Here is a 27725-nt window from a genome sequence, read left to right on the forward strand (position 1 = left end):
AATCATCTAAGAGGTGAGAGGAGCGGGAGTTAGGCCACCGTTGGTGGCTACCGCCTCGCCTCGCGACCGCGTGAGATGGGGCCCCGTTTTTACACAGCTGGTGTGACGTCACACCGACCGTAGCGCCCCTGGTGAGAGGAGCGGGAGTTAGGCCGCCGTTGGTGGCAACCGCCTCGCCTCGCGACGGCGTGAGATGGGGCCCCGTTTTTACACAGCTGGTGTGACGTCACACCGACTGTAGCGCCCCTTGTGAGAGGAGCGGGAGTTAGGCCGCCGTTGGTGGCAACCGCCTCGCCTCGCGATGGCGTGAGATGGGGCCCCGTTTTTACACAGCTGGTGTGACGTCACTCTAGGTCACGTGGTGTGACGTCACGCAGCGAGGTCACGCTAAAGGTCAATGGTGCCTACCACCGCCTCGCCACGGAACGGGCTGAAGTGCGACCTAAAATAGTATTGCTTCGCAATAAAATGGCGACGAGGCCCTGCAGTTCAAAAGCGCCAAGCGGACGCGCACATAGTGCCCGCCGCGCGCCTGCCGCAGTGCGGGAACGCGAGGCCAACACGAGGCGACAGTGCCGCCATGACCGCCTCTACATGAAGCCGGTGCTGCTCGCGGTCATCGAGATTTTCTCTGTTCGTTTGTAGTCACATGCAACACAACACTCACGTTCACTTAGTCAGCTTAGGTTTACTGCAATTTGTGCTATCGGTACAGCTACGTGCTTAGCAAGCAGTGTGATAAACTATACCTGTTGCTATCGCATTTATTGATTTATCCTTATGGCGAAACTCTGACATTTTTACTTCAAAACTGACCGCTTTGCAAGAAGGCACACCCTGAAGATTGGCTGAAGCTTAGATTGTCAGTGCAGATAATGTCATATCTTTGTAGCGTTGTCGTGAAGTGATATCTCTGTAGTGGTCGCAAAATAACTGTCGTAAGGGAATGTTGTGTAGACAAAAACTGTTTCGGTAAATTCCCATGAACGTATTCAGCTCTGTTACGTTAACTTTACAGAAGTTTTAGTTTACTTTCATTGCTTTCCCTATATGCAAATAATCGTTTGTTTTATTTTGGTAGATTCATTGCTGAATTATGTGCGCTTCTTCATCACTTCTTACTTTTTTATTTTAGGTTATAGTTATTATTTATTATCATTGTTAGTAGTTTCTCTTTTTTGATCGAACAGTGTGCTCATCAACCGTACCTTTCTCTGAGGTACAACAAAAACAGTCCCATGTAGTGGGTATGTCCCATTGCTTCTTTTTCTTATTTTGATGCTAAAGCCACAGCCCTTAATCCTCGGTGCCTGTGATCGTAACCTCCCAAGCAATAGCCGCTTTGATGTTACCACGTGTACATCACTCCCATTGGCTCTGACGCAAACATCCCAGTGCCTAACTTTGGTGAGTGTGCGGAGAAAGAGAAAAAAGCATCAATCTCGGCTCATCGGCATGGAGTTGCAAACGCCCTAGATGACACCGCATCACAAGAAGCTTCTCGTGAAGCTCGGCCAGGCTATCATCCTCGGCTTCGCCATCATCGACATATTGCTCCTCTATTACTACACGTCATACAAAAGCTGAACCCTTGCGGGGAACCGTGGTTTGGTTCTCTCAATGCAGTGACCCGTGTTGTACACCAAGCGATGGCTAATGTGAGCCCTCTAGGTGAAACGTCCTAGCTGGTACAACGTCCCCTTCTAGACATCTGGCCCCACGCGCTCATTTGGAAATTTCCGTAAAGGTTTTTGCCTCATAATGCATGCAGAATCCTCAGTTCATTTTTGTGTGACCCTCCTGTATATTTTAAAAGAGTGCGCGAGTTGTAGCCATGATGTATATTGTAGATGTTTGCTATGCTACCTGCTGCGTCAAACATAGAACACAATGCTAAACTGGAATAGCCACCAACAAAACCACAATGTGCTGAACGATGCATAGCTTGTTATGCCTCATTTGTTTTATCGCGCACTTTAGCTCTTGTCAGAAATCTGGGAGGTGGAGCATGCTCCTCTTCCTGGCAGTATATCCTTTGCTCGTGCTCTCTTGCTAACTTCGAGTGATGAAATCACTTGGGCCTACAGAACAAGTCCTAAATTTTCTAACGCTATGCCGCTTAAATTTGTCATGCGACTTGTGTGCAAGCATTGCAATAATGATGAGTTGCGTCATGTGCGGCGGGTCTATGATAGCGGTGACCACCCCCCTGGCAATCGGGGTCGTCAGCAGAGTGTCCCAGAAGTTCCCTCCTCTTCGCGGCCACTTCCGGGTGCTCCAGCGTTGACAGGTTGAGGCCGCGGGGCATGGCCCACACCAACAATGAAGCTGGCCATAAATTGTATGGTGTACTCAGAGTTAATAATTTGAGAAAAATTAACTTAAAAAAAGCAAATGTCACTTCCTGGCGTACAACCGTACTTGCTTCTATTTCTTCGGAGGATGGTTGCGTGCTTTGTTTTGCGTTTTTTGTGCCTAATGCCACATTGCAAGTCAAGCTTGCCTCACAAGTGGCTGAAGGGTCGCAACTTGATTATTAATACTGTAATAGAATCAGGAAGTGTAGTAAAACAGGCTATAGTTGGTGTGGATAAATCAAGAAAGATTATGTAGAACCCACTTGCGAAATAGTTTAAATGAGGTATCCGTTTCGGAACCAGCTCTACTCGCGCCCAGGCAGCACCGCAATAATTATTCACTTGACCGGTCACGTCTGTCAAACTGGGCGTTAACCAATTCTTCACCTCGGTACCTAACTAAGTCCCCGTCTCGTCATTCCGGCTGCTGTGCCCGCGTGCTTTCGTTCCTCTTTCCCGACATCGACATTCATTTAGGCCGTGTCGGCACCACACCACCCAGATAAAAGAACATGAGAAGCGCATCTTTCATGCCGTGGTTAAAAAATCTCTGCTAAGTCAGCTCCTTGATCCGACGGAAATGCGTTAGCATTAGCCCTTTGTACGTCCTGCTTGAAAGAATTTTATGCACCTACACGCTGATGACTCTGGCGCTCCGCCCCTGCAGCCTTTCGTGCTTAACGTGTAGCTGCCGCCTCTTGCCTACGCGGCTTTACCTGGGCTGCTTCTAGTCGTCATTCGGCACCTGCATTACGCGTGGCCAGTTTCGCCTCGGATTCCGCCCGACTCGTAGCAGGGTGCACGGAACGCAGAGCAGGCTTCGCTTCAGCCGTCCCTGCTAACCGACGCTGGCGTTACTCCTATGCCTGCAGCACGCTGTCGGTGCTTCAATTCAGCTGCTGCAGCCAGACGAGCCATACGGGCTTCGCCTTATTCGGCTTGTCCTCGCCGTCGCATCGCATCGGCCTTCTTTCGGCGAAGTTCCTCAGCACGACTTTCCATCCCGCTCATTGATGGCACTGCATTAATTTTTATCTCTAGGGAAACACAAGTGCCTTAGAACACTACAGGCAATTAGCGAAGTACGTCGCAAGGCGCCGCAGAGTAACTTCCTCCCCTTTCCCGGTGATCTGCAGCTGTGAGCGCCAGAACGTGACGTCACACGCCACATGTATTCATATAGTCTCATAAGCTGCGACGTCACACGTGCTTGCATTTTTCGAAAGCGTTCAGATCAGTATGACATGTCGTTTAAGAAGCAGTGACTCTTGCTTTCAGTACCATAACTATCACAACGTCAGCACATAATGTTGCACAATATGTATAACACTTTCAATACTGGAACCATGACACACCTTTACGATGTCTCAAACAAGAGCCACATGCCCTCGAACTGAACATTTCCGATGTGAGGCAGCACTACGTATGTGCTGTGTACCGAATCATTGCAACACAACGCGTTCAATAGGTCAGACCCTAACGACTACTACCGCCGGAAGGCGAAGTGAACGCAATGAACTCAGTGAAATAAACACACATAACGCAGTGGCGTCGACAGAACGGCGGAGCGGGGAGCGGGGTCGCATTTGACTAGTGGCAGTAAGGATCAGAGGAGACTGGGCAAGCCACATCCTAACAAAAAAAGGGCAAACGTGTCTGTTATACACTCCCCCCCCCCTTCCCCAGCTGCATAAGCCCCTTACCCTACGCCATCAATTGCACACATCTAAATGATAAGCGTGATGAAAGGTCGAATGAGGCATTATTAAGCGAACTTTTAAATAGGATAAAAGATAAAATGACTAATCATTATTGCGCTTTCCGATAAGGTTACTAAAGACAGCAGTGGTTTTACAAGAAAAGCAAGCCTATCAATCAAGCGAAGAGCAACAATCTCGTACGCTCACAAACCCTTAGGTATAACGCTCATATATTACGCGTATTTTCAATGTATGCAGCGATCACGCAGAAAAATAAATGAATGAGAAATGGGAAACAGCTACACCATCGCTGTTCCTTTCCATGCAAGCACCTGCACAGTCCAGGCAAAGACAACTTGCGCAAGAAGATTTCTCCACATCATTTCAGTTCATTCGAACAGGAACATCTCGGGTAATATTGTTTTCGAATATACTTCGAATGCACGAAAATCTTGCCACACAAATCTTTCATAAGTACCTCTGATGACTGTTGTTCAGCAAAGAGACTGCAGCACTTACCAACTGCCTCTTTTCCCTAGCTCGCAGTGTGCTGTCATGGCGATTCTATAAGCGCACGTTTCCTTTTTTTTTTTTGGCCTCCTGCAGTGTCCGTGCGCACGCACCACAGTCAAAGCGGACAATTGTCGAATACAAAATTCTCTCGCGACATGCAGCTGAACACCGCGGCGAACTCCGGCATGTTGTGCAGCGGCAGAAGGCAACCGGCCCGAGGCGACAGCGGATCGGCCTTCTGGTCGACGTCGCAAGACAGGAGGCAGAAGCGGATGAAGAACGTCTTCTGCGCCTCGGGCCACAGCAGGCGGAACTCGTCGGTCAGGGCCTCCGGCCCGAAGCTCTTGAGCAGGCCCTCGTAGGCGAGCCGCAGGCTAAATGCCTGGAGGTACATTGCGTGACGTCGCGCCTCTCCGCTGCCGACGGAGTGGTCCTGCAGTCCCAGTCGACTGTGCAGCCGCTGCAGGCACATGACGCTGGCGTTGTACTTGCTCGCCTCCATCCGGGGTCGCGGCCCGGGTTCAGTAATACGTGATGTGATGCCCTGCTGTACAGCGATAGGCCGGGAAACGTGTTTTCCCATAAACGAGGTACGTTGCAGATGCGTTTTATAACAAGAGAACCCCTCTCACTTTAATTTACGATCAAATCCGGACCTAACCGTAACGACTTTCGAAATTTCGTTTATTTAAAGCTGTCATTTTGATTCCTCGACGACATTTCGAGGAGCGTGCTGCGTTGGAAGCCTCAAGACAGTGAAATGACGTCAACTTCTTACTCAATGTAACGAAGCAGCGGTGGGAGATATTGGTAAACTAGGCGCCAGCTGGATTTCAGTTAAGCTGACGGACGCCATTGATATACTAAGCTCGACGCTTCTGCGAGAAAAGATAAAGACAGGCTCAACGAGCCTGTTGGCCTCTATAAGTAACATGAAAGCGTACCCTGGCAGACCTGTGTTTCTTGCTTTTTGATCAACACAACAATGATTTTTTTTTGCATGCGTGCTCAGAGTTCGATTTTCTCACGCTATCGATTTAACGTAACAAGGTCAAGGTCCAATCAACTTTATTAAATAGAGGATTCACTTCGCATGTTTTCCTCTGCAATGCGTTGTAAGCGGAGTTCTGTACGACTAGTATACATTTAGTGCCTTATCAACGCGCATAAGCGATTGCGAGGACTTGTACTGGCTATATTTGAAGTATTAAATCGAAAATATACGGCATTTCTTCACGGAAACGGCCCTACATACGCAAAAATAGCGTTACATCTGTAGCATCGCAGAAAAGAATTGGGAATGCTGAATTAGGGTGCAGAAATCTGTCGTTAGGTGTTTCTTTCATTTCCTCCGCTAATAGCTGACATATCGTTTTCTTTTCTGCTAAAAGAATTTAAATTTCAACCAATCATTTATAAAAGTGAGATAATGTTCTTTGTTGCCGTATTGCCAACGCCATGCGTCGGCGCTGCTCTTATTTCTGCAAGGCCTCGTCGAAATCAAGATCGCAGCTTTCTTCATATTTTTTTTTCCTTTCAGACTACCTGCTCACACAAGAAATAAACACTAGTGCAAGGTAATCTTAATCATTATAGAGAAAGCGGGCAAAAGGCTTTGACTTCTTATAAAACGCATGCTGCTGACTTATATTACACATACGTGTCAAAGCATCCCCTGAAAAATGAAGTGAAAATAAATTCACCGCTGAGTGCTGTTCTTGTGCGCAATTTGAGTGGCAAGGAGCGCAGCATTTAGCTAGGAGAGTCATGTGTACTTGGCTTTAACATTTATGTAGCTCTGTTAAATTTCCTAGGATCTCCCCATCCAGCGTAGTTGAGGTCTAGCACGTCGACTCGATAAAGTAATTAATAATAATAATAATAATAATAATAAAACTAATAATAAAACTATATCATCTGTGGATGTATTGGCCGCGGTAATTGTTACGCAAAGGGTCGTGTCGTACGCTACGGAAGGCAGCTCGAAAGCGTCTGCTGCCTGCCCCATTGTTCAACTTCGGTCAGCCGGAGGCGCCAACATTGACGAACCGAGCTCACCCCGCGTCTCGAAGGCGGCGCAGGGGGCGCGACGACCTCGGCGATGCGGGCAGACAGCAGCGCCCCCACCGAGGCGTAATTGAAGTGCGACGGCACGCCGGACGCGTACAGGTACGGTGCCATCTGGTACACCGTCGGCACCACAACAGACTGCAGCGACGGCAAGTACGCCAGCTCGTGGCGACGTTCGGAGCGCGCGACGTACGCTTGCGCCAGCGTGGGAGGCGACCGTGCCCGCCTCTGGTGACCGTACGCCATGACTTTCAGGTACAGCTCGACGAACTCGACGCCAAGGGCTTCGATGTAGGCCATAAGAAGTACGTAGTCTTCATCGTCGGCGTCGACTGCGAGGCTGTCAGCCTGCAATTTTGAGTGCGGAGAACGTGCCCGCCATCAGCACAGCGAGGGCGTTTCGGCCTGCTTCACTGGGATCTCAAGTTATTAGTGTTGCAAAGTTATTCGCTTTTTTGCGATAGCGATTAGGCGGCAGAATTGCGGAGTTGTCTTGCCCTGCCACGTCGTTTCTCGGATTGTCAAACGTGATTCGCTTTGGTTTCCCTACACTTCAACACCTTTCACAGCGACTACTTGTACCGAATGTTGCGCCAGTTCAAGAAATAGGTATGTGAAAGGGGAAAATTGTCGTCCATGAGTCTGTAGCACAAAGCTACGTAGGAAACCCATGCGGATCAGATACGATTGCTTTACTACACAGATGGTGGAGAGACCACCCCGAAATGGATCTGTTCCTCACTTCGGTCCCTAACTAGGACCAAGTTTTCTATAGCTGCGCAACTTTACATTTCAGAAATCTAAATCCGTACGGGTTTCCTTTGAGCCAACGTGATATAAACGTGTGCATGACAGTTTTCTGATAAATGGACCTTCCTCCGCCTTGCAGGCTACCGCTAGTGATTTGCCCTATTCCGGGCCCCAGGTATAGGTCGCGCTTCCGCAAAAATTACTAGGAACATGCAGAGTCAAATTTTGCGAAGACGCCGCATCGTGCGATGTTATCTTAATTTTTTACCATGTTTAAGTGCATCACTTGCATCATTCGTGCAGAATTTATTGATTGAATACATGCCTTATTTTCAATGAGGGTGCTCTCTGGACCAACACGAGGAACGGCAAAGGGAAGAAAGTATAGATTACAAGTATACGAAACCATTCATGGTAACGACAAAGAGCAAAGTGTTGCATTTGCGCCAGCTGAACAATGTCTCAGTCTGGAAGTTGACGATGAGGTAAGGGACTCGGTTTCATTCATAGCCTAAAATTTCGCCGTGACAATGACAGATGGTGCCCCCATTCTGTTCCCACTATGTACGTCCGACTTGAAGTCGCCGCAGGCGACGTTTTCTTCTAATGCGTTTATACTCGTATGGCCAATGTATGACTAATGGCACGACCAATGTCATGACCAATGGCATTAACAATGGCATGACTAAAGCTGGCACGACTATCGCACTAAATGTGGCATGAAAAAAAAACTTATAGCATTGTAGCCGTAAATGCGAGAGAAATACGTTTCACATTACGTCGCACCTCTCCTGTGTCTCTGATCCATGATTCAAACCGCGTTAAGTACATTGCAAAGCGTTGTTCAGGAGCTCACTCGAAAAATGACCAGTCTTTTCAAGCACCGAAGTGCACTTGATGGTAGTGCCGGGTTGACAACCATCAGTAGCACTATATATATATATGCACATATGCTGATACATACGCGCTCTTCTAAGCTGTCCACAACTTCTACCTTTACGACGCGATCAACTTCACACACGTGCACTTTTTCAACACTGACACTCCTATGCTAATTGCATTAAAAATAAACCACGTTATGCCATGTTTTTGAGCAAATGAAGCGTCATTGAGCAAAATGTTTGTTTAGCTGGTAGTGTTATGTAGACCTGTCATGGCTATTTCCGGAACATTCAGTAAAATTACCTTCATGTCTACTTTATGTCAAAGTTCGGCCTCCCTCGTCTACCAAGTACACATGCCCCCCCACAGTCACATTATTTCTAGATATACATCATTCATGAACAGATATCAAACAAGTTTCACAAACAGCAAGGCGTGAACGCTTATGAAGCGCTGGGCAGCTTTCCCACGATTGTTCTTTTCTTTCTTTCACCCCTGGTAATTCTTTGAGTGCAATATAAGTGAATAGATACAGTTCTAGGCATATTCAGTTTGGAATTATATAGTTTCCGAGCAGCGCTTCTATGAAGTGGTGTTTACGTGAGAAACAACAAACGGCGGCTACTATGATGAACGTTTCAGCCATTGTTGTTATACAGCCGACGGGCGGAAGTGCAAGGCGGTTTTTGGTGCCAGTGGTTGCGATGTGTGAAACTAACAAAGTGGTCGTCGTTGAGTTGCAACACTACAAAGTATCCAATGATTGAAGCAAATGAGTTATGAAAATCTAGCGAATAAGCTAGCTTTCATGCCACAAATAAGCAGTTTATTGATAGTGATTCGGCGATATATAGATTATCCGAGAAAGTGAAGCGTCGTGGCCCACTCATTCTCAAAATGCGCGTCTATGTTAAGTTTTCTACATTCTTCCCCTTTCTTGTGTCCTCTCCATGAAATTATGCTATGAATAGATGCATGAATGACTGAAATAATGCGCTCACCCTCACATTCTCGGACACCACCACGAGAGTCATCATGTCAGTTTTCGCCCCTGCTGCCTTTCGCACGGCCGGTGAAAGCCACGTGAACAGGACGCCAGAATCGTGTGATGCCTGCCTGAGCTCGTTGTTTATGGCTTTCAGGGCATTCACACTGTCACTGGCGTCCAGAAGTTTCGCGATGAGCTGAGGCCACGAGCCCGTGAGACACTTTTGGACCAGCGCGAGGCAGAAGCGAGCCGTCTTCGTGGGGTCCGACGACATCCACTCTCTGGACAACTCTAAATACAGGACCTCGGCGTCCAGGTGCGATGCCATGTACAAGGCCGTCGTCGCGACACCGTTCGCTTCGGCTAAGCTACGGAACGCGTTCCTGAAATATTGTGCGCCGGTGGCGAAAGCGGTGTCATCGGAAAGGACACGTCTATTGACGGAACGCAGCGCATAGTTGAGCACTTGGACCCAGTCCGCAACCGTTACCTCCGGAAAGATGCCATCCAGAATTTCACTTAGAGATCTGACAATTTCCAGCTCGTCTTGTGCTTCCGCTGAACGGCCACCAGCAAGGTCGGCGTCGACAACGAGGTCGATTTCGACAATCTTGGGGAGGTCGTTCTTGAGCACTTGTCGCAGGGCCTTCTCCAAGTCCTCCCGGTTGCCCGTCGCGGTGAGCTTGCGCAGGAGAGAGCGGCCGCGGGAGATCCTGAGCGCCAGGCGGTCGTGGTTGCGGAACGTCTCTAGGGTTATTATCGTTTGGCACCCCGAGAGAATCGCAAGTCGGACGAGATGCGAGACGATTTCCTTGTAGCTTTGGGCGCTACGAACCTCGTTCCAGTTCAGCTGTTTCCGCGCCGACTCCAGCGTGGCATCAAATGACAGTATTGTCGAGTTGTTCGACAGGTAACGGTGGCAATTTCCGTAGACGTGACGCATAATTCGGATCCCCCCTTGTTCCGCAGCGTCGTCTCCTGCGTGTCAGATGAGCGAATCTTGAGCGATAGCGCAATCGTGAGGAGATCGATAAAGGAAGTTACGGCCCATCCTGATAGCGCACACTCTAACACTTCGCGAGTGTTTGCTTTGAGAGATCGTATTCCGAAAACTATCCACGCACTTTACTATTGCTTTTACGAAAAGCGCGGCAGATTATTGATAATGAATATCTCATTCGTGGACGTGTTAGCCCGGTCGGAAAATACTTCTTGCAAAGAGCGCAAAGCCCCTTCCCCCCTCCCCCCCCCATTCCCGATATTCCCAAGCCGTCTAACATATTAGGAAAGGAACAGTCGCTGACACAACGCGGTGCCCAACTTATTTAGAAAGCAGGAATTGATTGAAAACCTGAAAAAATTATAACGGATTTCCATCTGAACTTTCTTTTGAAGCGACATTTTCGCTTTCGTTATCCTGAGCTTTGCACTTAAGCCAGATAGGAGCGCAGCGATTGCTTTGCATAGTGCACCCTTCCCTCAGCGGAAATGAGCGATTTGCATTTTTCGGAGGAAGACTTGGCTAAATAGAGCAAGGAAGAAAGTGTTCTGATATGGAGGACGCGCCAACAGCTCATTCGGCGCGGCCGAGACAGAGGGCCAGCGACAAAAGTGTTTTACAGTTGTGATGATGTACAAAGTAACTACAGAACGTGACGAAGGGCACTTACACTATGCTCCATCGAGGAATAGTAGTGTACTGTGCGCCGTTGGCATTCGCGCCAGTTAGGTACGCACTTGTTAAATCTAAAGCTATGAGAATCGCGATATGCCTTTAGGGACTGTGGTGTTGGTCACTGTTTCAGGGAGAAGAGGCATGACGCTTATTTAGGCCGGTACAGCCGGCGTCACATTTAACCAGAACGCGGGAGCGAACGGCACGCGTGACAGGAAGCGCCAGAAAGCAGCGCGGTCTCGAATCGGGACGTGTGCGCGAACGGACATGCGACCCCTGTCCGCAGCATGAAATACAAGTGCCGGAGACCGCTGGCGGTTGCGCATTCCCATTTCGGAGCCACATTCGCCGGCTCCCGCGTTGTTTCTCGCTGAGGCCCTATATATGAACACGCCGCGTCAGCGCCTGCCTGCTGGGTCATGGCAACACCACCCAGATACCTTATGGCCTGTTTACTCCGATCCATGACATCATGCTACCTGGCCCGAAATTTCCATTGACAAGGCTAAGCTGACGAAAGCGGTGAGGTCAAGATCACTGTTGCCTACTCGGGAGCATCCCCATAAGATCCTTTGGCAGTCGGGCCAGGTATCGGGATGTCATTGATCGGAGTGAAAAGGCCTTGTCCTATGTAGGTGGTGTTGGTCACGGTGGGCTCAACGTGATGTCGCGACGTCGCAAAATGAAGGCTGATGATTACATCCCGGTACGAATGCACTGCAACGTGCTTTCAAAGGGAAGCCATGCAGTTGAGACGGCGCCTTCAGTCAATGCCTGCCACAGTGGCCCAAGCGGAGAGTCTTACAATTATATGGGAACAAGCGCCGCCCGCCTTTGGTCCCTGGGTTAACGAGCGACAATTGGGTATATACGACCTGGACCAAAATCGCATCCGCTGCGGCAATCTCCTCTCGATTCCAAGTGGTGCCGCTTCGAGCCACTGGTGGTCCCGCGGACCGTAAGGCGGCAGTGTGTGTAATTACTGGCATATAATGGGCGTTAATTATCTCTATGAAGGAGCCAATCATCTTGATTGTGGTAACATCACTCCTATACGAAGAAGTCACTCTTTGTCGCTGAAAGATTCTGGAAGCAATAAGGGAAAAAATTGTCGGTTGTCGTTTTATTCTGGTGGCAACAGTTTCGAGCACGTGTGATAATATATTTCAGACCCATCTGCCGAGAGGAATAAGCGCTACTACAAGCAACACCACCTAGATAATGTTGCTACAAGAAGCTGATTCAGTCATGCTTCGGGCACTGTAACGAGAGGTGATGTATGGATTTCCGGTTTCTAAATCTTTACAGCATTTATATTTGCAGAAATCCCTTTATGGGGGGAGCACCTTGTCATACAGCACAATATATATTACGGTGGCATTTGGTGCGCGTCCATTGTTTCGTTTCTTGTTCGATTTGTGCTATTGCCGAGACAGGCAATGTTACAGGCGCGTCCCTACAAATCGATTTTAAAGGTACGTTGTTGAATGTTTCTGTGCGTGTATGCGCATCTCCAGGACTTCGGCGCTTGTGTTCACAATCTCAATAACACTACTGATTACTCAATGAAGCTTTCCTCCCCATTTTCCCTGTGCGCCAAGTGTCTTTGGCAGCCCCGTAATTTGAGTGCATTCATATCTATAAACTTAAACCAATCTCAGACAAGCACCTTACCCGATATGAAAATTCTTCGGCGACGCTCATAATGATTCCACATATTGGTGAGCGGCCGGTAGAATCTAAGGGCACTTCCCATCACATAACGCTAGTACGTATTCAGTATTCCAAAGGTGCGCGTGACAGCAGCTCAGGACGTACTCGGTGCGGGGTATACCTTGAGCTCCGATTCAAGAAATGAAGACGCTGTCGAAAGCATAACGCCACGCGCATGTCTGGGTCGCCCTCGTGCGCCGCTTTGAATGCGCCGCGGAAGCTATCGTGATAGTGTGGGGTGGGGCGCCACCTGGCACTGTGCGGCATTGCGTACGCGCGCGTTGCACCAACCTTCCCAGCCGACGTCGCGCAACAGAGACTCGTTGATCTTGGCCAGCCACGCGGCGACGTTGTCCCGGTGGAAGCTGCCGCCGTCCTTTCGTCGCTCCAGCCACGAGTCGCAGACGTAGCCGTAAAAGTCGCTGCACGCGTCCCTGCTCGTGTTGATCAGGCGGTTCAGGTAATCGCGCGCCGCTGCGCACTCGGACGTCACGCATGCCAGCGGCGACCGGGCGCGCCTGGCGTAGAAGACTAGCGCCAGCAGTACCGCCGTCAAGGCGAGCACGGCGGCGCTCGCGAGGACTGCGGAGGCGTACAGGAGTCGCTGGTCTCGGCTGTTCACTTCACTCTTGAACGAGATGTTCATGGCTGCGTGAATCGCAGTGTGTCGGTGCGTTGATGGTGAAGTGGAACATAGAGAGCAATTTTTATTATTATGTACTTTTACGTGCCAAAACCACTTTCTGATTATGAGGCACGCCGTAGTGGAGTACTCCGGAAATTTTGACCACCTGGGGTTCTTGAACGTGCACCTAAATCTAAGTACACGGGTGTTTTAGCATTTCGCCCCCATCGAAATGCGGCCGCCGTGGCCGGGATTCGATCCCGCGACCTCGTGCTCAGCAGCCTAACACCATAGCCACTGAGCAACCACGGCGGGTACATAGAGAGCAAGGTAAAGGGGTAAATCGAGGTAAGTTAACAATTGTTGCACCTGGTTGGTATAGCGTACACAGAGAAAGGTGAAGCAAGGGACCGAAAAGTAAAGTGGCAGTTTCGATAAAGAAAAGGGGAAAGAAAAGCGAAGGATTCATAACGATACCCATGCATTAGGCTATGACACGAAGTATGGCTTGTACTTTTATCTGCCGTACAAACTGCAATAAGCGTTCACTCGTATAATAACCATAGTGTCCCGCGAGAACAGACTAATACGAAAGGATCTCACTTGAAAATCACGAGAACGCACTGCTACAAATCTGACGTGGCGAGGAGCCCGGAAACGGACAGAGAACGCGTCAGGCTGCTGCTAATTTCACCGCATCTCAGAACTTGGATTAAGCGAATCAAATTTCTACGTGTGAGGAAACACAGCGCGCATGAAGCCGCCAACAAACTCGTTACAAATGGCACACGCGCCACGTGACCTCGAACGTATACTGCGCGCGGGTCGCCTAGGCGGTCAGTCACGTGGGCCGCCATAGCCCCGGAACGGCTGGGCTAGAGGAGCTGACGTGCGCGCACTTCTCTTAGCAAAAACTCCATCACGTGACCTCTAACACCGGCCGCGCTATAAACGAGAACATTTTTTTTTCTCGTTTTCCAGGCACAAAAAGTCAACAGTGAGAAATCTCTAATGTACAACCACGGCAGTGGGGCGTGTAGATATTTGCGAGGCGCCTCTGGGGCTGTCGTTTACGATACTTCCGCTGGAACACGTACCTCCTGATGCGTTTTGGGGGTCCCGCTTCTGGGACCGGCTCTCACCGCTTTGCCGTAAACATCAGTCCGATAAATAAACGCACCTTCTGTTTCCCCTACGAGCGTGTCTGCTCCGAACCTGCTTCGAGGTAGACACAACAAAATGGGTGCTTTTTGTGGGGAATATAGCTTCTAAAGACGCCGTTTCGTAGCTGCTACGGAGGATGACGCGCTTTCCTTCCATTTTTACGGCCGCCTAAACTTCCGTCCAAATGGTGTTATAGTGGCCGATAGAGAGCCTACGACGGCAAAGCGTGCATTTCTTCGTCAGTATTTGGCCCGCGCTAGCGGGCCCGCATAACCTAAGGTTTGCCACTTCGCCGTGCGTCTTTGGCGCTCCGCCAGTTCCGCGGTAGTCGACGACGGGAAGATCCCGTTCAACATGCGAGATCTGTGCCTGTGCATCGCCCATCCATGAACAAGGACTTTACTAAAACGCGAAAAAGAATATTTAATACGTAAATGAATTCGCAGTAACAACGCGCCATTAATAGATGGTCCGCGGCTGCTGAAGACGCTCCTACCATATAAACTACGGATAGGAAGTGACCTGGAAGAGTGACGATCAAGCTGTCTTTTGAAACGTCGAGACGGTGCCGCACTCTCGTTTCTGCCACGCACTTTTGCGCGAAGTCATTGCCATGATGCCCTAACATCCAGCTTGTCGCTCCTGATTGCTCGTACGCTCCAGAGATGCGACAACAATGGGTGCTGGACCCACGAGTGTGTCGAGCATGTGTATCGCTCACAGTTTTTGCACTCTTTTTTTCTTGCGCACGGCGGGCAGGTATGCATTCTTGTGGCTATCTTGGTCGCGCACGTTAATCTTTCTTAGAGCCAAATGAATATTTCCGCGAAAAATGAGACGACGAGGACGAGTGAAGCAACACGTATGCGCATCATAGACGACGCTATAGTCCGAACCAGAATCAAGCACTTGATTAGTACTCCGGTCCCAATCAAGGCTGACTGCTGCTTACTAATCCACTCTCGACAGGTTTTTAACGCTTGAAGGTCTTGCGAGGCTCCAGCGTTGGTCATCGGGATCGCTAAAATGCCTGCACTGTGAAAGAGATGACGTTGTCATTTTATTCCTCGTATGATTATAATTATGGTTGATTGATTGATGGCTTTTCGCACACGAATTCGTTAAATTTTTGTTTACGTACTCACTTGCCCATTCATATGTTAATAGTTTTATATCTCATTTGTTCGCCTTTAATTCTATTCTATGCTCCAAAGGCCGACAAATGTAGGCAGAGCGCTCGACGGTGACAACGCTAATTGGCACTTCACAAGAGGCACGACTTACCAGTACGTGCCTCAATCTGCTACTCACATTTTGCTAGTTTTTTTTTCGTTTCCAGTAAGAAAATGTTCAGAAACACGGCAAAGAGCCCCAGTGTGCTATTGTTCTTGCGCATAAACTTAGGCAAGAAGTTCCGTCTTCGTTTTTCATCTGGGACCAACGGGTTACCTCTGTAGTCAGAACTCTCCCAGATAGTGCGAAACGTACGACATAGCCTAATTCCAAGCAGCGACTATATTCGCTGTAAGAACGGAAGGGACGAAAAGCTATCCTAATCCGAGATTTAGGTGCGTCCTAATGAGTCCCCCTGAGGTAAATTAAGCTTCCGAGCCTTTTCGGTCGCGTTGGTGTCCGCCCCCACAAAGTAAGAACGCAAATTCGGTCGGTGTTCCGAACGCGAGCGTGTTGGCGCATCTCATTTTATTGCGTTGTTACACAATGTGGTTTTTGCCGCGAGAAATAGCAACACCTTTCCAACAAGCTCCTTGATCCATTTTACAAGGCTCTATCTAGAGTATCAAATCTAACGCGCTACGGAGACAAGCTCCGGGAACTTACGGTGGAAGGACCAGATATACGTGGAACCGACGTGGCTGATCGGGTGAGACTCTTGCCGATGTGTGACGAAGCTGGCCCCAGTGGTCGAAATTTCGGTTTCTTCCGTAGTCTTCCTCTTCGATGCCCTTCGGTCTACCACTTTGCGAACACCCTTCCCCTCGTCCGTGGCATTGGCGACCTATGAGGCGGAGGGCGTTTATAAGACGTCCAGCTGGACACAGCTGAGCTCCGAGAATACGTGGTAAGAGGAAATAAGTGTGCCATCGTTTCACCGGCTTGATAAGCAGTCAAGTATTTTGATATCCTGGTCATCTTGCCAGGTGGCGAAACTATAATTTCTAACACTTCTAATTTGTTACGTTACTTCTTGATGTCGCACTTCGCCGAGTGGGACCACATGTCTTTAGAGGTAAACGTCGTCATTAATCCACTCTTGTCTCGTCTTATCGCACCATTTCGAAAATATCGTGTACGTGAATCGGCAATCTCCGTTTTCAGCCGTTCTGCACACACCTTACTTTAAACTTAAGTGAATATATCTTCGCAACAAGTATGAGGCCAGCATTTAAGTGCCCGGTGTTACCTCAGAAACAAGAATACAAGATCAGAAATGAATGATGACGTAGTTAACGTCGACAACCTCCCCGATTTCAGTGCAGGACCTCCGAAGCCAGTGAAATGACCTTTTTTTCCTCGAAGCGCCTGGAGGAAGCCCCCCCCCCCCCCTTAGTGACCCATTATTTCGCGTAGTATTAACCGGTGATCGAACACCCCAAAGAAATATTATCCAATTCTTAGGAGAATCGGTGAGTCAATCTTTAGTTCTATCCTGCTTCTTTGAAAGGAATCTTTGTGGGACGTTCCGAATTTTCCTGACCGTGCCTGCTGGGAGCTGCTGCTCTCTTCTAGAATTGAAGCGCATAAAAAATATTGTAGTAGGTACCCGATGAGTGGATGCGAAAATTGCACGCAATGTGAGTGCGTCGATGTTGCAACCATTAGTCCATGTTTGCAAGCGTGCTTCTATGATGCAAATGCCAAGTATCACTTTCAGATGGTCACCGCGTGTGCTAGATTGCGTAGCACGGGTATAAGATAGTCTATGCGCGCGACCAACCTTTCTTTACGTCAAGTACGCAAGAATGAAATGTGCAAACTTACAGCATGTAATTACCCGATTAACGGAAATTTCGCTTCTCGTAAATTCAAATATACACGTTGTATCTGCACAATTTCTTTCTCTACTTGTGTTTCAAAATACTTAAGAAATACTTTAAAAATTGAAAACAAAACAAGGCGAAAGTTTTCGGGAATGGTGAAACGGCTGACGAGTTTTTGAAAACAAATAAAATTTGGTAGAAAAAATGGTAGAAAATACGTGCAACGACTGCCGTCACCCGTAATAAAAATCATCAAAGGCGAAACAAAACAGGGGGAAAGAGGCTAAAGAGGCGAAGGGAAGACAGTAACAAAGACACAGGCTTGCCACTCTCAGTCCAGCTGCTTTGTTGCTGTTTACATGGCGTAACTACAATTTAAATAAAGCAAAGATTTCGCCACTACTTACGGGTGCTGCAGATTTTTCAGCTATGTTTGCCTCCTTGATATTCGGGTCTCGGTCATTTGGACAGGCAGCAGCAGCTGAAAAAAAATGGGGTTGATCACGCGCATGGTTCCAGTACTATAATATAACTAACTTGAAAAGGGGCCCTGATTTCGTTTAAGTGCTGGAAAAATGTGGTGTAATCTGTATTCGATGCCCTTTTTTCGATTGCCGGGTGCGGAATAATTGATAAATTATAGACAGTTTTGTATTACAGAAAGCAGGAGGCTTGCGTTGCCGTTGCGCACGCAAGGCGCTTGGGTCCCAGAAAAACCAAAGGAGGCTTTGAGTTCTCGAGCACCATAGACTCTTGCGCCCGCTATTAGAAATTTCTATGTTGTGGCTTTATTTTTATAGCGTTGCAAGCAACTCTATTCCATTGAATATCAATCTGGCATGCTTATTATGACACATAATGCAATCACAACAGTGTTTCGCAGGAATATGACGCAGGCCTGAAGCGATCAGCGATTGGTTGAAGTCTTAGGAAAGAACGGCCAGTCAACAAGATGACGTCGCCATTTGTCAAGCGCGAATGACGAAAGCTTAAGCAGACACCTCACAAAAGGACTACGCCCTGAGGAGCAACTCACGTCTTATCGATGGGAATGAAGCCTTTTTTTTTTCAAATGGACATTTATCATCATACGTGCTCGTGGATGTGACATATCATGACGTCACACATGACGGTGCAAGTGACCTATATATCGCGTGACGACAGGACCACATGCTGAAAAGTATGATACGTTTTACTGATCGGAATGAAGCCTTTTTTTAATGCAGCACGTGAATTATTCAAGGAATTTTTTGATCGAACAAGGAGCGCTGAGTGCATCAGTGCTCCGTCAGTATGTTCGCATCAAACTGAATTCGACTTTCTTGAGTCATTCTGCCGTTGATCAACTCGCATTCTGCGTCCTTCTCTCTTATGCACGCTCAAATAGAAAAAAAAAAGAACATTAAGCAGATAGATCAAAGGCGGTATCCTGTATGGATAAATACATGCGTGTTCTTACACGATTTTACAAAACATTGGCCAGCACCTATTGCCTCGGAAAAGCTCTTGAAAGTCATTTTTGTGTTGAAGTTTAAGTGTTTTTCGTTGCAAAATGACGACACTGGGAAAACACTTTCGGGTAGATACAGATGTGCAGCTCTGCCTATTTAAAAAAGAATGTGTACTTGGCCGCAAGTACAATAATGTGCAGAAATTCGATAGAAATTTCCAGGTTATTCCCGATTGTTTCGTAAGGGAGTTCGAAGATGCACGCCACTTTCTTTTCTTCTATAGGAATACACTCTGTGGTTGATACGCTTAGCTACAGTATAGATTCCTATAAAATTAAAAAGATAGGACACGTTGACTTAGCCAGTAACCATTACTTCATTACTATGTCCCTAGACAAGACAAATTCGCTTCCGAGCTCTTGAGTAAAGGTTAGCACTTCTATGTCGCAAGAAAATATAGCCGCCGAGCAGGTAAATCTACAGAATTACAGCTCCTAATATTGCCTATATTTGAGCGAAAAACACATTTATGGTTAGGCAGGAAAGTGAGCGTGGGTCTGCGCTTCCTGTAGAGAGGGCAGCGTCTCTCACAGTCGATTTAATGCCCGAATAGTCATGTAGAGGCGATAAAGTTGCACGAGAATCCTTACCTGCTACCGGTGGGCCCTCATTGCCTGTCGTCAGCGAAGTTACACCCGGTTGATTATGGTCACCGCCTGTTCCAACAGTAACCTTGGAATCTTGCGACTTCGGTGCAACGCCTAAGGTTCCTTCGGAAGTTGACCTGTGCGATATCTTCGTTGATGACACTGGCGTGATGCCCATCGCACTTGTTTGCGAGTTTTCAACCGGACCTCCATCGTGCGTTGATATTGGGTTTGCTGTGATTGTCGATACCGATGAACTGCTGCCTTTCGTCTGCGAAACGCGCGAATCGCCCTTTTCCCCTTCGCCAACAGTACCAGGCGCTTCGATTACACGTGCTTTGGGGGTGATGCTCTTAGATTTTGGTGTGCGCCTGCAATGAACAAATAGACTCTTTAGGCACAAGTTGACCACTTTCTTTTTCAGCAGTTTTCAGCAAGAGTTCTAAATGCTTAGAGAGGAAATAAATGTACCGTGAAAAAATTCAACCCAAGGACGTAGTAACGTACACAGACAAGCAGTAACTTTCAACTACCTTCAGTTTTCGTCCCTCGTCAATACACGCCCTTTATCGCACATGCGTGAAGCATGCAGTCACATTGTCACAATCACCGATTATAGCAAGTCGAGCAAAAAAAAAAAACACTTCTCGCTATGCATTAAAAAAGCTGATGTGTCACAGACGAAAGCTTTCCCTCTTGAAGATATATGGGAGGCTTCCATCAGCTCCCGCGCAGTGGTATCTTGGCTTTTACCAAATGTCTTCTTTTCTCGGAAATACAGAACCAACATACAGGCTTGAAAATGAGCCGGCATTGTCAAGCTATGTCTATTTATCCCTAAGAGGGAAAGCTTGTGTGTGTGACACATATATTTCTTTAACGAATAATGAGGAGTGTTTTTTGCGCGGCTTGCAGTAATCAGTGGTTACGACAGTGCGATTACATGCTTCGTGCATGTGCGATTGAGGGCTTATATTGACGAGCGACGATGAATGAATTCGCTTGAAAGCTAGCGCCTGTCCGTGTCCGATACTACGTCCTTGTCTCGAGTTTCGCGCGGTACATTTATTTCCTCGCAGTATGAACCAACTAGTACAGCAACAAGTTTTATTGCATCATACTTATAGAAAAGAACGTTCTACCTCGTGTATAAGCTGCGTGCGTCGTATAACTTTAGTGGTGTTATCATGCTTAGGATACGTCAATGTTTTCGGCATCTTTCTATCTCACTGTCTAGCTACGTAGCTAGCTAGTTAGCCACGCCTACTTGGGTCACTAGGTACACGCCTGTCTTCAGTAAAGGGAAGGAATTAAATTACGGTGTTTAACGTGCCAAAACCACTTTCTGATTATGGGGCACGCCAATGGAGGACTCCGGAAATTTAGACCACCTGGGGCTCTTTAACGTGAACCTAAATCTAAGTACACGGGTTCTTTCGCATTTCGCCCCCATCGAAATGCGGCCGCCGCGGCCGGGATTCGATCTGGCGATCTCGTGCTCAGTAGCCAAACACCACAGCCATTGAGTAACCACGGTGGGTGTAAAGGCAAGCATGACAGAGGGGCCCGTCCGGAGTGCACGTCTCATAAATGACGCATTTCGTTGGAGGCTATGCGGTGTGTCGCCGCTCTGCTTCAGTGCTGATGGCATTAATGTCGACAGTCACTTTGAAATGGTTTCTGCGGGATTCTTTCTCTGAAAAACCGCGCCGTCAAGCACAGAGAATGAGAAGCTGTAGCTACCATTCAATTTAACTTGTGGCAAGCGACCATATATATAAGGCAGGTCAAAAATAGCTAGCTCTACGTGGAATTTTGGACTACTGCAGCGGACACCTTTGCAATTTCCCGAGGGCGTGCACGATTTCTCATATTGAGGGCAAAATTACCGTGATCATAGTTTTCAAATTTCATACCGCATCATCCTCTATCATCCGCTAGTGCGTTTCTCATTCTTTTGGCAACCATACTGCTACATTAATATGTTATGACTTATCTACACTACTGAACAAGCCATCTGCCCACCACCTGCTGTTAAGGATTACATGCTGACTCCATCGGATGACAATTTTTCAGTTTTATACCACAGCGCTAGCATAACAACGTCGCGAAAAATAAATGCAGTATAGGAAGCCTGGTTTTCAGTGGCAGGTTGTAAAGTACTAGCGCATTTTTGTTGACGAGACATTTTTCCTCGCTTCTCATATCTTTTGTGGTTGGATATCCACACTTACAACCAACTGACTGCACAAATATATATATATATATATATATATATATATATATATATATATATATATATACATATATATATATATATATATATATATATATATATATATATATATATATATATATATATATATTGCATTATTGCACACACTTTAGTATAACAGGCATCATCGCGAACTCGCCTGAGCCCATCTATCCTCTCCAATAAGCGACTTCGCTATCGCTGAAACTCACCCGGAATGCCCGTGCTTAGTCTCAGCCTTGGCCGCCTTTTGCGTAGTGTTAGGCGGCGCTCCGGCGGCGTCTTGAGCTTCTGGCTGTCTTACGGGTGTCCCTGACGAAGACGGCAGTGCTGTACGCTTCCCTACTTTGGCTGGTTTCGGCTGCTTGTTGGACGTCGAAGGTGTCCTCGTAGGAGTCTTTGACTTCGAACGCCCGCTGCTTTTCTTGCTCTGCCTTGAATCCTGCGGCGAGGCTGCTGGATGCGCGTACAGGTTGCTGGCTGTAGCTCCACCGCGGAGGTTGGGTGAAGGAGCAGCGGCTCCCGGGTGTCCTCCAGGGACAGTGGCGACGACGCTAGTATCCTTTGGAGCTGGGCTCACGGCGCGCGAGTCGTGGGAGTCCCTTTGCCTTGCCTGCTTTCCGTCAGCTATTCGAAGTGCGGGCGTCTTCGGGGCCAGATCATTGGAGTCGGGAGTACGTTTCGCGCGGGACCCACCTTCGCCGGCGCGGCGTCCGACGTTGCGACCGGCTTCGCCTTCCATAATGACGAGAACTGTCCGGGATACCCTGGGACAGGACGCGTGAGATCCGAGTTGGCTTCGAAAATCGTTCTTTGGTAAAAGGACGCAGACCATAAAGCTAAGGCGGGTGGCGAGAAGAAGAGCGCATGCTCTCCAGTGCACGTTATTCTTCGTCTTCCTCGTTGCCTTCAACGTGTACAGCGTTTGACACACAACCTGCAGTGATGTCATTGTGATAGTAAAAAAAAAGAACAGACATTTTGCAACGCCATACGAAGGGTTCCAACAAATTTGTAAGAGACGACGTCATTGGTACATTTGGTGCTTCATGAGAAACCCAGCACACGGTACTTATATGCCTCTGGCTGACCATTCATGGTTCGCAGAGCCGTAGGTGCAAATTGCCGTACAAAATGAACACTATAGACGGTCGAGCGACAAGCAAAGGCTACAATACAACTGAATGGTTGTGGCCTGCACACTTCCGCTTTATAGGAAAGGTCAAGTATGCGTCATAAACAAAAATTCCCACTCTGTCCATTCATCTTTCTTCAACACAGATGCCATTTTTTCCGTGGGCATTAGGAGCACTTGTCTCACATATCGGACGGCGAACGCTACTTGTTTGTAGGACCAACACCCATCGTCACCACACTTGTCTTTTTCTTTTTTTGTTGAATAACAGTGCACGTGTAGCGTATTCCGGTAACAGTGAAATAACGTTTAGGGCACAGTCATCGGTTGAACCTATACGCGTCTCCACCAGTAAGTTTTGTGGAGGATTCGGCCGATGAGTTCACGTTTGTGCAACGAATGAAAAGAGCCTGATTAAACTGAGCATGTGTTGGATCAATGTAGCCGGCGCGACACCACGCTGTTAACGGCAAGGGCTTTCCTCGATACACGACAACAAATATGAGTTTTGGCTTAATGAGGACCCAGGAACAAAAACAGGGACACAGAGCCATGTCCCGAGAATGCTCCTATACTAACGCCACTCGGCTCTTATAGAAATTTTATGATTTTTTTAATCACCTGGACTTGCTTTGTTTATTTATTCCATTTTCTTTGCTGGTTATTATTTGTATTTGGTATTATTCAAACTTTTTTGCTCATTTTGTATCGAACTCCGATCATCTGAGGCAGCCAGCCCTGCATTTAGCATGACTGATGTTTTCAGCATCCGTTAACCTTTCTTTCTCCGTTTTGATGGAGAACAGCTGGGAATCTTTTAAAAAGCATGCGGTACTCTATTCATGGTGACAAAATGAAAACACACGAATTGTTTTCTTCTTAAATAACAGTGATGTTAGGGGCGTGAAAAAAGAAGCTATTAGAGACTTGACTATTGCGAATGCGCCCTACAAAGCTGTACAAACACTCCGACTCTTCGCGCATAAAAATATACTGGTATAAAATTTTCGAAGGTATAGTCGCAATCGTCTTTCAGTAAACTGCATAAAAATAGTTTGATTTCTGAATAAACGAAATGAGCAAAGTGAAATAGGAAGCAAGGACTCTAAATACTAAATTTTCTTTAGTATGTTTCTTTTCAAAGGACAGCTTGCTGAATTTAGTAATAAAGGATAGCTTATTATGAAGCTCTCGTGCAAGCAACCGAATATTTCATTTTTCTATGCGCATGGCAGTGAGGTTTCTGCCGCACAGTATTGCTTACTGCTAAATTCACGGGAAGAGGATCACTGAATAATGTTTCTATTAACAATTTCGGCCAATATATACCCTCTCTCTGGTACGTGACATATGTAAAAGACAACAAGATCAACGTTGTATTGAAGTCACAACAACCACATTCATTAATTACGTTCTAGGATTCAAGGTTACGTATGGGAATAGGTAGTTATTCTGTATCTATGTTAATACCTACACATTTAGCAAAGTTTACAAAAAGTATTTTTCTTATTTTTTTATGCAGACTCTAGAAGTCGCGCATTCTATTTTTCACAATCGACATCAAAGCATGTCATAATCAAGAATCTTTTAGGAGAATTGTTTTAGGCAGGAGTGTACAACGTTAACTCTGAATGCTTACGAACGTGTTGCCGTCAGTATTTTACCGTAAGTTCAATGGCACTAGGGCCTGCAGCTAGTACCAGCCCACAGAAAGCGTAAATATCTTTCTGAGATTGAAGCCGCAACATTTCGTAAACATTTTTAACTTTATTCAATACTGAATGAGAAGGCCTATAGAGTGAACCTATTCCAATACGTTTATATTCCAATCTTGTGACGTCAAGTTTACCTACCCACCGACACAAAGATCGTGCGGTAACCCGCAGTGCTTTTGAAACGTCTAATGAAAGGCACTCCTCGTTTGCAGGAGGTAAATTTTTTTTTTGCTTTCAGAGTGAAGAGAATTGCCTACATTGATTAGTTTTTCTGACCCTTGGCTGAGAAGAGGCGAGGAGCATGCTCATGTGGAGAGGGTTTCAGTGATGCCGAGCCAGAACAGTGAAATTATTTAGATAACCGGATGAGGATGGTGGCACCAGTGTCTGCGATTGGTCCGCTTCCCTTTCCTTTGCTTGCGGTGGCTGGTCGAAAATGGGGGCGGCGTGCAGCACAAAGTTAAAAATGCCGCCAGGACGGACGCTCAGCAAAGAAGAGTTGGCAGAGCGATGCTGCATACGTGCCGAAAAGGCTCGACAACGTTTGCACTGCCGCGGAAAAATTTTATTATACTAAAATAAATGCATGCTCCTCTGCAACTCTGTGTAGCCAGTGCCAGAGAGCCCGGCGATCAACCGTCTTCTATTCTTTTCTGAGCGGTTCAGTCTCCGGCTATTCAGAAAATATGTCTGTTTTGTTCGGCATATTATAGCATCTCTAATGGCAGCACGTTACTTGGACGTGGTAAGCTTTCGTGATTTTGTGACGTCACATAACAAACAGGGGGGGTCGGCGCCATCCGAAAACGTTTGAACAGCAGAGGGCTAATGGCGCAAAATATGTGAAATCAGAAATAATGGTTTCTCTTCCTTTAGTTCTAATCATACATAGTCAGTGTGTACACGTAATATCATATGGCGAAGCTATTGCAGTTTACGTGACGTCGCTTGACAGACAGACGAAGTGGAATCGGCCCAAATTTTTTTGACCAGTCGTGGATGGCTGATAGGAGAATTGAAATAGAAAAATTTGGAATATTTTTATGATATCTAAGTACACATTATTATGCTGCGACTTCTTTTTGTACTGCGTACTTCTAATTCTTGTTTATTTTCAAACAGTTTTACAAGCATCATAAGTACATTTCGTTTTTCTTTTGTTTCCTTCGTGACAGCTCTATATACGGCTATATTAATTCGATTTCTCAAGATGTGGCTGGTTCGTTTTTCAGGCACGTCCCATATTCGAGGTATCCAGCGTTAACAGCAATAACTGCAACAATCAAGGAAGGGCTACACTGAAAAAAAATTATATTAATTATTAATTAGCTATAGGTAGTACTCAGAAATAAGTTAGCAGGAGGCAAGAACTTCATATTATGTCTCCGTTGCGAACTATGGCCAGTCCCCTGCTCGTGGGTACGTGCCAGAAGATGAAGGAAGAAGAAGTAGAAAAGGCAGCTGCTGTGAGAAGAACTAGTGATTTATTAACCAATTTGTTTTATTTTATTCATTGAATCATATTACCACCTGATTCGTGGGCTATCCCCCACAGTGGGTTTGTGCCATTAACTGAGGCTTCATCATCATCATCATCATCACTAGTCCTGTTATTGCATCATCTCCTGTTTATGTTTCGTTTACATTGCGTTTATCGTCTTCAAATAAGAATTTGCTTTAGCTACCTCCTGCTGCGCGATTCTTAGCCTATCCCTCTGAACGAACGCATGACAGAGGTGCGTCATCTAACCATCGTCACAAGGAAATCCAATCCAATACAATCCCGGTAAACCTGATTGCACCGCAGTCGTTGTCCATAAAGCCTAACGTGGTCTTCACTCGCGTTGTTGAGTGCGTGGAGGCGACAAAAAGCGACGATCTCACCCGATGATCATGGGATTGCCGAAGCTCAAGATGACCACGCATCACAAGAAGCTCATCGTGAAGATCGGCCAGGTTACTATCATCAGCCTGGCCGTCGCCGATATCCTGCTTCTGTACTTCTACACGTCCTTGAAGAGCTGACCGCATTTCTGGGTCCGTAGCACTGCAGGACGAGGCGAGTCATGTAGCGGACGAACTAAACTGTGCTCAATTGGAACTGGCGAGGCGAAACATCATGCCTTGTACAGCGTCTTGCTGCAACCACTTGAAACTACGCGTTCCTGTGAAACACTGCAAATATTACTCCATATTCAGCTGACTCGAGTCTGATTTATGTTTGCTTCAGTATTCACTATATTTAAAGGCAGTGCGGAAACAGAACTTTAAACAATAATTTCTGTGTGCTCACTATGCTTACTGTTGTAAAATACTAAAGTAACTTGGCGAGTCTTCTAACCAAAGTGTAGCCAAAGGAGACCAAACGATGGGTTTGATGGGCCCTCTTTATTGCGTCATCCTGGAAGCTCGAAAGAGAGTTCCCAAACGGGAGTCCCCAGATTAGTGTCAGTTAAAGCCAGCACAGCATGACACTACCGTTGCTAGTCTATATCGAGTTCGCAATCAGTCCATGGTGTCGGCCAATACAGACATTTAAATAAACGAAGGTATACACAGTGAACTACTGCGCGGTTTGAAAGCGAAACATTTTTTGCCTCTTCTCCCGACCAACTGGGCACTGCTGCTGCTGCTGTGGTCTTGCTTGCGCGCGTCGCTGGGTTTCTCGCAACACCACCAGATGGCGCGCGCCTCCACGCAACCTGGCCAGCACCGCCGCACTAGCGTTTCACAGTTCCAGCTATGTCACGTGCTGCACTTACTTTCCTACGCGACAAAAATTCAGGTGCTCGACTGTGGAGGTCGCGTGCTAGGTCGTGATAGTGTAAACATTACAATCGTCCATAGCCTGAAGAGAGCGCTTGGAGCTCACCTCTCAACAATGTGCTGGCCACGTATTCAGAAGGAGCACGGGAACGCGTGCCATCAAAACGGGTCCAAAGCGTGCAATCAGCGTCGAGAACACCAACGTTCGAAAGAAGCCTCGCACGGAACGGAAGCGTCTTTGCTACGCAGCGAAACGAGGAGCAGACCGCGAATATGTGTATGAATCGATACTTAAAATTATAAGAATAATTGGATTACGAA

At 47.2% G+C, this 27725-nt stretch overlaps 1 protein-coding gene across 1 annotated transcript; it reads right to left on the bottom strand.

Moving 5' to 3' along the window:
- Positions 1-4685: 4685 nt before the first annotated feature.
- On the bottom strand, positions 4686-22639 carry LOC142563221 (uncharacterized). Its single transcript, XM_075673771.1, has 8 exons — positions 22001-22639; positions 19538-19905; positions 17844-17917; positions 16277-16454; positions 12940-13296; positions 9274-10238; positions 6629-6988; positions 4686-5114 (listed from the first exon to the last, which is right to left on the bottom strand). The coding sequence occupies exons 1-8, from the start codon at positions 22621-22623 to the stop codon at positions 4686-4688; spliced, it is 3354 nt and encodes a 1117-aa protein (XP_075529886.1). The 5' UTR covers positions 22624-22639.
- Positions 22640-27725: the final 5086 nt, after the last annotated feature.

The sequence above is a fragment of the Dermacentor variabilis genome, chromosome 11, assembly GCF_050947875.1.
Source record: "Dermacentor variabilis isolate Ectoservices chromosome 11, ASM5094787v1, whole genome shotgun sequence".
In the NCBI taxonomy this organism is placed as follows: Eukaryota; Metazoa; Arthropoda; class Arachnida; order Ixodida; family Ixodidae; genus Dermacentor; species Dermacentor variabilis.